The following is a 15,707-nucleotide window of genomic DNA, read 5'->3' on the forward strand; positions in this document are numbered from 1 at the left end:
AAGATAAATCCGCTAAAAGCATCCAGGAACCCATGAATAAACTATCAAGAGAGTATAAATTTTTTGCCGCACTGCGCTGCCAAGTCGCGCGAATTTCAAAAGGAATTAACTCGACAGGACGGATTTTATTACAGCCATGAATATGTTCTCTTGGCTTGGTAAATAATGCGCTGAAGTCACTGGGATTTAGGACAACATGATACATTAATATTGCGGTTTAGAATTTGTACTGATTACTGGTGCTATTGGCAAATGCTTTCGGTATTTTATGGTCTATGTTTGCGTGCAAAACATGGTTATAAAGGTTAAAGTTTGAGACCTATGTCGAAGCACACCTCAAGATTTGCTGTTTGGTTAGATTGTCTTTACAATATATTGTAAGATATAAAAAAGAGGTGAGTATCTGGCAAAAGGAAGCAAATCTAAGTGTTCAATGTCATTAATACTGATATGAATGCCAATAGTCTGTAAATTAGGATATCATAGACCCTGCAAATTCAAAGCGAAATCTGACGTTTTATGTAGATAGTCCTGTATCAGATGATAGTCAGAAACGTGTACGTCCAATCTGCAAGACTTTCATTATTTGCCAAGATCAACGGGAGGGACAACATTATTATCTAGTATTCTAAAGTAACTCGTATCTTCCAAAAATCATAAAGATTTACTCAAACAAAACTCGTAGGTATTTCGGATATAATCAGTAAAGTAAACTAGCCAACCAAAACAGCCACGTTAGCCGCTCCGAAGACGCCCCCGAGACCTATTTGCAAAATGAATATTTGCGCGCAGCTGAAATAGTACGCATGTTATTTGATACGAATCCTTTATTGGGTAATTGAATTGTATTATTAACCAGTTTCTGCGTCTTTCATGATTTAAACCTAATTAATGAGTATTATAATTTCTCCAAAATTTGGCTTAGATATAGATAGAGAATTTTAAATACCTATTTGAGGAAATCAAATTGAGAATACCTTTTAAAAACTTAAATCTATTTTTTCATGGTGCAGAAACAGAAAATGCAATGTATTGCGAGTTCTTTGTGATTTATGAAATACAAAGTAAGAATAAATATTTGTTCTAAATAGTGAATTGTAGCTTGGACGATGAATAATGGAACAGTGACACGGCAAAATATGCCGGGACCAGGACACTGGCCACAAAATAAAGATATCTTGGAAAATTTACATTAATCTTCTTTCCGTTGTTTTTGACATTGTTTTTTTTCGAGTTTAGCTATAATTTACTTAAATATATATACCTATTGTTTTCTTTTTACATCAGTGAACGTATTCGAAATTATAAGCATGTTGAAGCGAGAAACAAATAGTTTTTCAATTCCTATGCATTTATTAAATATTTTAAACACAATTTTTAAACGCCCGTCAAACTACGGGCTGCTTTCTGACTTGAATGATTTTATAGAGGCTGCCCTCAGCCGTTAGCTCAGACGTTCTAAAATTCCGTTCACTAAATATTTTGAACAAGAGCGTAACAGAGGGTGTATATTTGCGACTCGGGACTGTGGTTATAAATATCTGTCGGGCACCGTTTAGAGCATTCTGGACGGTTTGCTCAAGGACGATGGCCGAATTAAGTTAACGCCTAACGTTTATTTCTTCTACCTGTTTTTTAGGCCTAATGGATTCTTATCAAGCAAACTTGAAATATTTGACACTTTTATTGATTTATAAGTTTTGGATGTTATGTGATGTGGAGCAATGGTGCACACCAATCATGACATGACACATTCGAGGTATTCAATTGTATTTTATTTGGATTACCTAATTATTTTAAAGATATACCGATAGGTTATTATGAACAAAAAGAAAATAATGAAAATGCAAAAGGAAAAATCAACGATGGTCTAATAATTAATTTTAACGAAATTGTTAGAAGCATTATTAAAATCAAATTATGTACAGTTTTCGATACTCTTCAAGTTTTCAGCCACTTTGAATTGTAAAATGCAACAGAGGCAATGCAATAAACATAAAGAACCTCCACTCCAGTAAGTCCCAGCTCCTTGAAGGCCGTTTGCAACCAGCGGACGTTTTTACTCTAGAGGCTCCAAATTAATTGAATTCCAGTCCACTCTGACTGGAATTGCCATTTAAAGGACTATTAAACGTTAAGTTCTAAAGACTATACTAAATTTTTGAGTATACGTTCAGGTATACAATCTTGTGTAGTTCCGCCTGTGAGCTTCGTCAATTCCTTCCGTATTCCGCCTTATTTGAAATCATTCTTATTACCAAAATACTGCCTACTTACCAAAACACTATTGGTATTCGGTTAATTGGTTTTATGCTTTTCTAGATACTAGCAGCTGCTTTACTATACTATTCGAAATCCGAGAATACCTTTAAAAGCAATTACTTAAATAAGACGAATTATTTTATTGGGCTTAGTCTGTGACAAGACAATAAAAGTCATTAGTGATCAATAAGGGTGTATCCCTTAGCTGCTGCTTAGTAGCTAGCAACAAATAGCATTCCCAAGGAGAGTTGACGTCAGGCAGGTGGCCGCAGGTGGTGGTAATGCAGCGATAAGAGAAAAAGTGTTTTTCTTTATCATACATACTAATATATATTGCAGGAGGATGTCGTATGAGGCCACAATCACAATAATCAATGACTCTAGTGTATATTGACGATATAATCGTATCTTCCGCAGATACCGTGAGGCATGCGCGACGCCTCGCCTCGCGGCCTCGCGCCTCGCACGTGAACCTCAGCATGGCGCCGCTGGTCGCGCTACTGCTCGTGCTATGCCTCGTCCGATGCGACACCAAGACTGTGCTGCAAGATAAACTTGGTAAGTCTATCAATTGAATATAAATTGCACTTTGTGTTTCGTGAGGTACACTTATCACTCCAACAATCTCAATTGGATTGGTATCAATGCCTTTAGAGCTACTGGTATAGATGTCCTCATCTATTGTCTCAAATGGACTTGATTTTATTGCGTTACCTTATGTAAAAAAGTAACTGAAGCACTTGCTGATACAAAAACAAGATAGTCTTAACGAATTTAGATCACATTAGAACTTCACATCAAAATCTATAAATGCCCAAAACTTATTCGAGTGAGTTCGTGTTCTTTTTTTATTTCATTCGTTATACATGACTGCAAAAGAAAAAGAAATGTAATGATTTCAAGATTCATGTTCGTATCTAGAATGTTTGTTTGTGATTCCACCATAATTCTTTAACGAACTATAAAGATGCATTACATGGCTTACATTACTTGTCACCGTAGATGATATATGCCATGTGACATGATCATAAAATTTATAAAGTGGATTTAAACGTTAAAACTGCTAAATTTAGACAAATAATCGAGGTATCAATGATTTTGATTTTGAAAGTGATCAAAACTATATACAATGCTTCATGCTTTCGTGTTTTATATTTTTTATAAAATTTTTAATTTACGAGCAACCATTATCACATAAAATAAATAAATATTCGTCAGTCGTCTTTGAATAGAGAAAACAATTCGAAGAATTTATTACTGTACTCCTAGGCATTCGTTTATTACTGAACTCCATCTGAATTTTCACTAAGCGCGTTACTAAAATTAACATTAAACTTGAGATTGTCGACAACGACTCTCCATCTGAGAATGACGTAAACTGACTGAATGCAATTTACAAACAGTCAACCTCTGCAACTAGAATAACGTTGCAATTCCACTTAACCATGTTATGAAAAGTAGGTATTCCGTTCCCCTAAACCCAATAAATGTACCATCAAGAGCTACAAATGGCTGCATTCAGGCAATCTAAAGAACACTTCTGGCGTTCAAATTAAAGAACTCAATCGCTGTTTTAAAAGGTCTATTTGCGCTTTGGTGTGCAGTTCTATTACGGCGCATTCCCGTTTCGTCACATTCTGAATTTATTTCGGATATTTATCTTTTTTATCAACCGAATGGCTATTTCGGTTTGTTCAGTCGGGCTAAGTCTAATTTAAATTATTTATTCAATTTAGGATGATACACATCGCTTATTGACGTCAAAAAAAACTTAAACTAAGACTTAGTTTAAGTTTTTCTGCCGACTTTCAAAGTGTAGGTGAAGCACCTTAATTACCGCTACATTATGCACCAATGAACTTTGACTCTACCTTTCCTTTCGCATTTTTATTCTTTCTATTTTTTCTGTCTTTTAAATAATCGCTATCTTTTGATTCAACGCATTCTTTACTTTGGCGCCGATATTTTGGTGAATTGGGAACGTAATGTATCTGGAAAAAGATCTGTGATGGACCAAGCATGGCCATTAGGCCCGTCCCGGCGCCGGACAGGTCCAGGCCCGACAAATTTGCCTGTCCCCCGTAATGAGAGCTGAGAGACTACGGACATCAAACAACGAGGCAACAGAAGAGCCACATGGCATCTTGCAAAATTCCAAAACTTTCAAGATTCACAAAAAAATTGCTACTGGTATTTGGCCGTTGTGATGATTTCGATCGCCAAATTACTTCGTAAACATTAGGTATCATGACATAACAGGTGCAGTACATTTGTGTAATCACTATATTTACAACTAAATATAAAATTTTAGGGCATTCACTTGAATAATACACTTATTTTCATTTCAATGAAATTTTAAAAACTTCAATTGAAATGTTCAATCTGGAAAAATATAAATGACAGAATAATAACAGTGAGTCATATCTATGCATTGGTTAGCTTGATCTGCGTCACTTCTCGATGCATTTACGTAACAGGCACCAGGCGAGTTGGGGTTGGTCCGAACTCGTGGAGCAGATGTTCAGCGTCCACCAAACAAAAGTTTGGATTTCCTCCGAAGACATAATCTTATTAATTTGGTGGTCCTTTACGAGCACAGCAACTTTTTGTGGCGTTACCCTGAAATCATTTTGCTCTGGTAACTTTGTATCTTTCGCAGAAGTGCTAAATTTATGTCGTATTTTTCTTTTTACTTTTGTACAAATATACAGCGGCAACGTATTGTGTAAAATAATTTTTAATTTTGATATACCTTCTTACATTTCATGAAGTTTTGACGACCTCACTGGTGCAGTGGTTAAGTGCTTGCCTCTGAACCTAGAGGTTCCGGGTTCGAACCCCGGTCGGGTCATGATGGAAAATGATCTTTTTCTGACTGGCCCGGGTCTTGGATGTTTGTTTATATATCTAATATAGTATCGTTGAGTTAGTATCCCTTAACACAAGTCTCGAACTTACTATGGGGCTAGCACAATCTGTGTGATTTGTCCTAATACATTTATTTATTTATGAAGTCAGAGTCATAAAGGAAGATATAATATGACCATTTATTAATAGATACTTTCTAGTTGATCCTCAAGACATTAGAAAATAAAATGAACAAAGTCTAATACGGAGCTTTGTATAATGTAGCATGTTGCAAGATTCAAAATATTTGGGTCTGCTAAATTCTCGTGGATGCTATGATCACTTTCCATTGTTTTGTATGTAAACTCTAGATTTGTTTTTGAGAAAAACGACACAGCTGCATTCAGCGAACCATTTCTTCGACTCATTGAGCGGGAACCGTCAGCTGTTTCGACTACATTTTGTTTCTCGCGATCCTCCATTTTGTTTATGCAAAGTTTCAAATCGAATGCTGGCTGGCACTGAATGATCTCTTTTGAATGTTCCATTTTTAAAGTTTAAAAATTTACTCATCTGAAAAAAGAATCAGCACTTTCTATCTCTGCTATTTTAGTGTTGAATTTCCAAAAGGCTTATATTTTTAAATGCAGATTTGCCTGACTGTCTTTCCCAATTAATTTCAATTGGTAAATATTTTTTTTATTTAAAATTCGGACTGATCTGTAAAAAGTCGCATGTTACAATTTTCAAATATATATTCTCAAAAAATTGTTACTAAAGCTATAAGCCTATAGCTAAGTTCTATAAGCCTATAGAAGTATATTCTACAATAATCAACAACATCATTCCTTTGAAGATGTTAAACAATAGGTAACGAAAAAAATGCCCCAGAGATATCACAAAATGAGGATAAATGAATCGTGCAAAAATTAACTGCCGAATAAAGAAGACGCATTAGAGTAAGGACAGTAAATTCAAACATAGAACTCGTAAAACCATCAAGTTATGGCCGCGGACGCATTTGGCCGTAAAGCCGATGTCACAATCGTAATTTAACTTTTTTTATAAGACTAAAAGACTTCTAAAACGACTGGAGTACATTTGAAGATGTTTCTTTTTTCAAATGTCGTTTTAACTCGCTGTATTGTATGCCTGAGAACTGTGAGCGAGATTCTGATAAAGAGACAAAGTATCTGTTCTCATAAGCGGTTTTGTTTCCGTTTCATTGTTTTCGATCAAGAGTGTTTTTAAGTATTGTAGAGAATTTAATTTCTATAATATATTTTTCTGTAGAACTGGAATTCTATCATCACGTTTTGTTTTAGTCTAGCACTTATAAAAGTCTATGGTCAATAATAAATTATCTTTTTGAGAAGTGTAAACCAAAGCGACTGGCATTAATTTATGTTTATATGATAAATGTTGTAAAACAGTAATTTGCATCGTATAAAAATATATCAAGCCTGCCTATAAATAGATTAATCTTTTAGATCTTAGCCTCCAACACTGAATGGCCATTTCATCCGTTTCATAAATATTTTCCCAATATCTTCTAATCACATCGACAGAGAAGTTAGTTAACACGAGCTACACTCATGTTAATTTGTCTCATTCTGTGCGAGTCCATTAAGCACGGACTCTAAATCAACTGCGCTTACAAAATAAATTGGATTCGGATCGCGTCGCCGTCGCCGCTTCGGTGATGTCGCGGGCGATGGGTACGTCGGTTTATACATGAGTTTTTACAGCTATTTCATGAAGCTTATTTGAATACTTTGGTGGAGATTCATAAAACCGGTGTTAATGTCACATACAATTAAAGTAATTTTTAGATACATTATGCAAGTATACACTTAATTAAATTTATAGTTAACAAGAAAACTTACCCTGTAATCATTGAAATTGAAATTCAAAATTCGTTTTCAAATGTAATTTTTTTGATAAGTTTGTTTAACATCAGCGACGCCATCACCGAGTCAGGTATGTTTGATAACCTGTACACTAAACAATATATATATTGAATAAAAATATGGTTGTATTATGTAGTTAATTGTATTATATAATCATTTCAATCTCGACTGTTATATTTCAATTATATCTCAATATTTGTAGATAGCGTTGAATTTGTAACTCATAAGTAAGTCTTTTTTAATATTCGCTGTAAACGCCGAATAAAAATCTTATTCAACAAAATGACTGCGACGTTGATAAAATCCCTTCTCACCCTTATCATCCCTTCTTCGGCAGTTCATGTAAAAATAGCTTTGATGAGTGGCTCTTAGAATTTGATTTATTTACGCAACATTTTGACAAATCATTTATGTTAGAAATCAGTTGAGATGCGCGTTATTCTTTCAATTGTCCATATTTCATTTTGATCCTTGAACAAACATAGTTTTATACCTAGATAGTATGTCATAAGGAAAGTAATTGTAACCAATCAAAGCTAATGTTTCATTCCACATAGTTCAGACTTTACGATGAAAAGAGTCATTGAAATAAAAGCTAATGAGAAAACTAGTGATTCTTTTACCGCAGTAAATAAAGTACGGGCGGGTATCCACCGTCCGCATTACAGAGCATGCCATTATATCAACCGCAGTAAAATAAAGGTACGTGCCCACCTCGCGCATTCCATCGCATTCCATCATAACGAGCTCGATAAACGTATTTGAAGCATTTTACGGTGCACTTAAAATAGTATAATAAGAATTTCAGTCAACTTTTACGGGCGGCTATTAAAAGGTGATTCTGTCTTGTTTAATAATAAAAAGTTTGGAGCGGTCGTGAAAACGGTATTGCGCCCACTTGTTTATTTTATGCCTCATAGTTTGAAAACAAATTAATTTTTTTCGGGACTGGCGCTGCGAAAATAATCTAAAACTTATAACGTGTTAATTATATCTGTTTCATCTCATGCAATTCTAATCATTTGTTAGCGGTAATACTAACTATTTTAAAGCTTTCTGTTCAATATGAACGAGTTTCTATTTATTGACTTGTATCTATATCTAATTACACTACAATGGCAGTTAAGGTCAAACTTTCATGAAGATTGGTTCAGTAGCAAAAAGTGAAGGGTTAGCAGTCATACAAACTTACTTTTTAATTTATAATATTATTGGCAACCCGTCCCGCCTTCGCTCGTGTGAAACCATAATACATTATACACCTGAATCTTCCTATCTATTGGTGAAAATCGAACAAAACTCTGTCCAGTAGTTTTTTTCAGACAGACAGACAAATGCGACAGCAGGACTTCTTTTTATATGGAAGGAAATCTAAACTGGAATTTTGATATAGTGTACTCATGTTGGTTACTCTATTGCACTATGATTGATGACTCAAACAGCGGGAATTCAGTGTGCAGTGAAATGCCAGTAATCAAAGAGATATCGGATTGAACGAGTCGGCCGGTCAACATGATGAACCAATTCAATTTTATCGTTTAATAAAAATGCAAATCGAATTTTAAAAAATACACCTTTTACGCTATATTCTTTTGTGAATGTCGTTTGAGAAAGGAAATACCCTTCACCGTTTAATAAACATTCCAGACTTTAGAAAAAGTTTTAATAAAAAAATAAACAAATTTAAATAATTATATCAGAAAATATTTTGAAGATTCACTTTTGTCTTGTGAATTGTGGTTTATGCGACGCAGGGTTTCGCGGCCTCAGAGTCCCGGATGCAACCGGGAACCACGCTAGGACGAGAGATTGTTTGATTTTTATGTATATGTTTATTTATTTCACTAGACACAAAATAAAGGTCGGGTATAAAAATTAAGTTAAAATATTAACCCGAATTAATTCCCATAGGATAATCGGTTACACGCAAATTAAGTTACGATAAAACATTAACGTTTAGCCAATTAACTCTAATTTGGAATCGGTCTCCTGTGCACACTAATTTTGTCGCTATTTAAATGTTCGTGTATCCATTTAGACCTGCTCGCTTTTGATGGAATTAAAAAATCTTTATTCAAGTTAGGATGATATGCATCAGCTATTGACGTCAAAGTTGCTACCGTTGATATAGCTGGTCTAATATCAGTTGTCAAAACTTTTTTCACCATTCACGAGAGTATACGCTATTGTTATATTCCAGGGCGGGAACCTTACGAGCCACTCTTCATTTCCTTTTCAATGTTATAATATATTTAGCCTGATATTTTATTACAAATTACAAAAATGTAGCTTTTATCAATAATAAATATCATTCGCTCGTTCATTCATTCATTCAATTCAAGAAGGAGTTCAAAATAAATAAACTATTATGTAAGTAATTGTATCAATTAAATTTGAGCTATGTTTAACTTTAAACTTCAAAGCCAATGAATTTAATTGCTAATACTGTATTTATTTTATATTGCCAGGAAAGGGTTTATTTGCGTTGGCTCTACGAAGCTAAATAGTGGAATGAAACACCAACTAAATTAATGTGAAACAAGTTTGTTTGCTCCATTTTGCGCTTTAAAATAATCTGTTTTCATTCGCTGTGTTTTGTGATTAAAAGTTTGAAGTTCGTTTATTTTTTATAATCTGATCTCCTTAAGTCTTTAATTTCGTTTTCTATCGTCTGTTTATTAAACGGTGAATGACATTTCTTTTTCACGTCTCACGTTGACTTTATGATTGATGTGAACCGCCTAAAATTAGATTTAAAGTACAAGAGCATGAAGTATCTTCATTTAATCTGCATTAGTGGCCAGTCGAATATTAGAACGGTTGTTTATAATATTGTAATATATAAAGAATTGCGTGTTTCCCCGAAGTGATAAGCAGAGTATCACCTCGACAGTAAAGTGACATACTAACTTGGTATATAATCTACTGTTTCTGTTAGAAGAAGAACCGCGATAATAATAGACCAATTATATCCACATATCCGCCACTACACCTAACACTTTTATTCGTGGCTGTGGTGCTTACAAGCCTGTGTAGTTCTATAATAGTTTAATTTTTCAATAAAGTATCACAAACACCGAAATAAAAATACAACAAAAAATTAGTCCAATTTAAAAGTAATCCTTACTCCAATAAGAATAAGGACAAATCAGATTTAATCCAACATACAATCAAACACTCAACGTGGTCTCGAGGTCCGTAATCGCGATACCTTCGGGGCCGTATGCTCAGTGGTTAAAAATGACGGTTGGGCACGCGACGGTCGCATTAGTGCAGTGTGCAGTCCCGTGCATGCCAACTTAGGACTCAGTTAGCATAACTTGATAAGTTTAAACTTCCTAATGGATTTCAATTCTGAAAAATGGTTTCAATTTTTCATGTGAAAAATATCAGTCTAAAATATAGTATATAGTGGTTGTCCTTTTAGTTTTTGATAATTTTTTATTCAAAAATATAAAATGAGTGTACAAATTATTAAATACAATAAAACGAAATAAATTTAAAATGTTATATTGTTATATACTCTAGTGGGAATCGAATACGTCTTTGCAAATAATTTCGAAAAGTCGAAAAGCATATTATATAAAATGTATATTGTATAAGCAAACGTTTAAATGTGAACATCTAAATATTGTTGTAAAATAAATTCGAAGGTAAATTACAGTAAAATAAATCGCTCGAATAAATGTTGTAAGAATTACTTACGGTCGATTGTATGTATTTCTTTTTATTAGAAATTTGAGTGCGTTGAACACTTTCTAGCCTGATGGGAAGCAGAGATGAGGTCTAAGATATTACATGCAAGCTCAAATAATGCCTATTCACTCTTGCCTTGAAAATCCCTAATTCCGGAAATATTGGAGCGGGGAGAGAATCCCAGACCTCATCAGTTTGCAGTAGGAAAGAGGGGTCAAATCGGAAACCAATTATCAATGCAGTTCAAATAATTACACATGATTTTGTGACCACATTTATTTAACTAAACCATAGCAAACCCAGTGCCGGACTAAGTCTTTTTGTTACAGAAATTAATTAGCAAGTCCAACAACTCGCTCTTCGGACCTGTCCTAAACTCCAGGGCCGGACTCGGAGCCGAATATTCAATGAAATTATGAATGTTCCAGAACTTGTTCTCGCTTCTAATATCCCGTTACACTTTTGCTTACTGAGTTGAGTTGAAGTGTATCACTACATAATATAAAACAAAATAGCTTTCCGCTGTCTGTCTGTCCATAGATATTTATAAATTAGATATCAAACGGAGATCTCATCATATCATACTTTCGAACTATATTCGTTGTCTGATAATGTAAGTATATGTAACATTAAAGCATACGATATTCTAACTTGCCATATCAATTTATTACATTTGCACTCTCCCATTATAAAGACAAATAAATTAAAATCCGAGCTTTAATTAAAAGAAAATGTTTCCATGAAAAATATGAGTCATTTCTGCGCGGAAAGAGGGCACACGAGAAAAATACAAAATGGCGACATTAAAGGACAATCACCAACAAAATATTATTTGTCGTCGCCAATTTAATGTTTGAACAGGGCCGGACCGGGCCATTGTGCGACACGTGAGTCCCGCGGATCCCTCAAATTGGAATTTAAATGAGTTTGCAAGGATGTCGCGTGTAATCAACGTCAATAATAAATAGCTATGTTGACGGTTTTCTACTCGATAGTACATTATGAAGGGGTCAAATGTGTTCGGATACATGTCGTTCTATTCCGCTATCTTTTGTTTATTTTTCCTGACACACATTGACAGCGTAACTCGTTTCCAAATAAGCAGTCAGTATCCGTATGAGTACAACATATCCTCCCCTCATCTTTGGGTCCAAAGCAATTAAAATACTTCCAAGTCGACTAGAGTTAGTCGTCCAGAAGGGCTGCCCTTTGCCTAGGGAATGGGGGAAACTGCAGGGCATCTCTCCATCTAGAAACTTAATTTGTCAACTTCGCTCACTGATGATAATCCCCTTAAGTATATAGTATTATATATTCATTTGGTCTCATTAATAAAAATCCGAAATGAAATTTTAAATTTTATTTTTACTCCTTTATATATAAATGATCATAAATCTTTTGCATCTCACTGTACAGTCAAAAGCTCACCAAGCTCATTGCTATTACAGCGGCATATAATATACATTCAGTGCAACTTGATATGCAGTTGACTGTACATGTTGATGTATCATAAAGATTAAAATGCAACTTCAAAAGTGGTACCTAGGTGTGGAGTTGTCTGGAAACATATTAAAATATTGAAAAATTATTGAAAATATGTGTGGGGTACTCAGGGAATATGGTTGGCCAGTAATAGTTTATTTTCTGCTCCTGCATACCACTTTGTTTAATACGATTACTAACACATAACCGATTAGATTAAAATACAACTCGAACAAATCTGACTTTGTCTGTATTATCGACAATACAATGACGAAGGAACCACGAACGAAGTTGTTGCGGCATTTTCTTGTGTTTCTAAAACTATAATTTGTTGGAATATTTTCATGTCGTACTGACAAACAAGTACTTCTTCACAGACACATGTGTAACTCTTTTCTCATAAATAAATAATAATGAACAAATACGAAACGATAAACAGAAAACCTCAAGTATTTAAATTTTCGCTTTCATTTCAAAAAACATTTGTGCAGTCACGTTTTTCATACATTAAAATTTTACCTAGAAATAGTAGAGTATGTTACTCTACTATTTCTAGGTAAAATTTTAATACTTAAAAAAAATCATCAAAGCGCCATTTCTATAAATTTCGCAGAGGCGAGATTTCGAAATATTATTTATCACTTTTGTAATAAGATGTACCTAATAATTGTATCCAACGACGTGTTAAGTCAGCGAACACAATCAAAATGCAATTTCGTCAGGAGCGAGTCGCCGAGGCAGAGGCGGCCTCGGCGACCGGCGAGGCCGCTCAAGCGAACCGTCTCGCAATATGCATTGTCCGGGACAAATTTGTGCCTTGCCTTTTTATTTTTCAATTTTCATAATATGACATGATTTTGAATAAAAGCCAGCCGTTTTATTTTCAATTTAATGTCGGATTTCACTCAGACAAATGACAATTTTTGTTCGTTTTAACTTGACAACGAATAAGTACGAATACGGCTCATGGGACGCGGTTCCGTATAAACTTAATTACAGTGAATGAATTGGTTAACGGGTACTTGATTAAATAGGTCATTAGTGGTACCACTTCACTGAATGACGTAGTCGCTGTTAAAATGGTTTGATTAAAACTATTCTGTAAAATTAAAATACAGGTCATTCACATGTGATTTGTGGGAGATGTCAATTGTCAATGGCGATTCTTACGGCCATTCTCAAAATGGATACGACTCGGCGCATGTCGTAACAATACAGAAGAAATATCTCGAACTCCTCCGTGCTTCGGAAGGCACGTCATGACTATATAATATACTAGATGTTGCCCGGGGCTTCGCTCCCGTGGGAATTTTAATAAAATATAGCCTATAGCAATCTTGGATAATGTACCTTTCTAATGGTGAAATAATTTTTGAAATCGTATCGGTAGTTATGGAGATTACACGCCTCAAACATCAAACATACGAAGTCACAAACTCACAAACGCTTACTCTTTATAATAATATGTAATATATATAGTATAGATGTAGTTTATAAAACTACATCCCCCAATCCGCTTTGGGCCTTTGTAGTGGTTCATGACCCGTATTTCTTACTATCTATCGAATCGATAAGCAAGACCACTGATGAGGATTTTTAATTGGCTGATGATAATGATCATATTATGTTTTTAGATAATAAAGAATAATATACATAGCAGACCCGGATCAGTAGCAAAGTTTAAATTGTTGTTTCGTATTTCAACTCCGGGACATTAGTGTATCGTGCGAAAGGCTAACAGATTAAACGGATTAAAAGCCTCATGTAATGGCGGTCCTAGGGGGAGGGGGTGCTGTCGAGAGCGGAGGGGGGGTAATTACGACTTTATTGTAGAACTGTTGGTAATCAACCATTGTGAAGTTACGAATGGCACTCCACAACAGCGAACAGTGATTTTGGGCCAGTTATTAATGCGATTGAGGCCTGGGTGATGTCGGCTGTTTCGACTTTGCGATGTTTGAACGACATTTCTGTGTGATAATCTACAATGGAATTGCTTTTTGCGGCATCTCAAGACATAATCGTTTGGTACGTAAAACTTTTTATTGCACAGAAATATAAGAGACAAGATACAATTTTGAACAAGACAACAAAGAACACGTACAATAGGCGGCTCCTATAGAATACCTACCGCCAACCTAGTTGCATACACACTAGTGAACTAAACTGTCCAGCAATGTGATCCTACACATCCTCACGATGGTTTCCCTATCAAACCGTACCAAATTTCATAACAATCGGTCAGTCGATAATGCGTGAAGAGGTAACAAATGAACGAACGAACAAACTTACTTTCGCATTTAATATTAGTTGGGATAACTGTCAAATGTGAACATAAAACATGAAGATGAACCTTTTAAATCACGTGACATAAAGCTCACCACAAAGCCTAGGATTTTCATACAGATGTGATCGTCATAACACACTTCGACGCGTGTCAATAAAACTAATGAATTCCAACCTGCCGGGGCACTAGGGTTGTAGTTTTCTTTTTTTCATATTTTCACTGACACTAATAAGTGCTAATATTATATATTAAATTTTCCATTTTATTGTAATAGTATTGATGATCCTAAGTCTATCCATCTGTAATGATTTGAGGTTTAAACAACTTAGTTGATTTTAATGATTTAGTTCAAATTTAGGGATGTCATTTTCTTTCACGCTTTATCGACTCAACCGATCTTGTTAAAAGCATAGTATGACAGTTACATATACTATGTTCTAGTTATGTTTATTGACATAATTAGACAATTATAACTCCAGATCGCGAAATTATAAATTTTAAAAACGATATCGCCTAAACATTATTTATCTAACTACCAGCACTACAGCATCAGAATTATTATACTTGTTTTGAGAATTTTATATGAATGATACAGAAAAGTTGTTTTAGACTGTTTGAGGAATATCATCCCGAGTGGACTCTGTTTCAACTTACGTGAGTGGTGCCACAACGTGTACATTGCATTTTGTAAATCATGAAACAATCGAATAATGCACGTTAGCTGTGTGCAGCGCGAGTTGTGACATTGGAGCTCGTGTTTGGAGGGACACAAATCTGAACTAGGACGGTTTTAAAAATATTGCAGGTAAAGCCGTACTATATTATGAATAGATTACTTGTACTGTGCATAATTAAATGACAATGTCATAAAATTTTGTGCTACGGAAGGCACGTAGCCGTTGATTCCGCTAAACCGCGATGGGCCCGCGCAACATTTATAAATTTTAAATGCTGATCCGATGTTAATTAATCGTATATATCTTGCTTCTTCTGGCGTCAATCTAACAAAAGCGCAATCAAATCGGTGTATTTTTAGGATTATGACGTTGCAGAAAAAGAAAACACTATGTATGACCCCCTCGGCTATATGTAACGGGTAACATTCTATTCCATTTCATAAGCATAGAATCCGTGTCGTAGCCGAGTAACTACGACGTAGCACTTTGCTACGGCGCTCGTAGCCGATTAGTATGCCCGTAGCACAAAGCTTAGTATGCGCCGAG

At 34.9% G+C, this 15,707-nt stretch overlaps 1 protein-coding gene across 4 annotated transcripts in view; it reads left to right on the top strand.

Annotated features, from left to right (window-relative positions):
• side-II (sidestep II) overlaps positions 1-15,707 on the top strand; it is a 458,967-nt gene that overhangs the window by 214,190 nt on the left and 229,070 nt on the right. For all 4 annotated transcript variants that reach the window (XM_053747702.1, XM_053747619.1, XM_053747856.1 and 1 more), the window contains one exon: positions 2,680-2,820. In XM_053747702.1, coding sequence (XP_053603677.1) covers positions 2,742-2,820 — 79 coding nt within the window. In that variant the 5' untranslated portion in view covers positions 2,680-2,741. The remainder of the gene's footprint in view (positions 1-2,679; positions 2,821-15,707) is intronic.

The sequence above is a fragment of the Plodia interpunctella genome, chromosome 1, assembly GCF_027563975.2.
Source record: "Plodia interpunctella isolate USDA-ARS_2022_Savannah chromosome 1, ilPloInte3.2, whole genome shotgun sequence".
NCBI classification, from domain to species: domain Eukaryota; kingdom Metazoa; phylum Arthropoda; class Insecta; order Lepidoptera; family Pyralidae; genus Plodia; species Plodia interpunctella.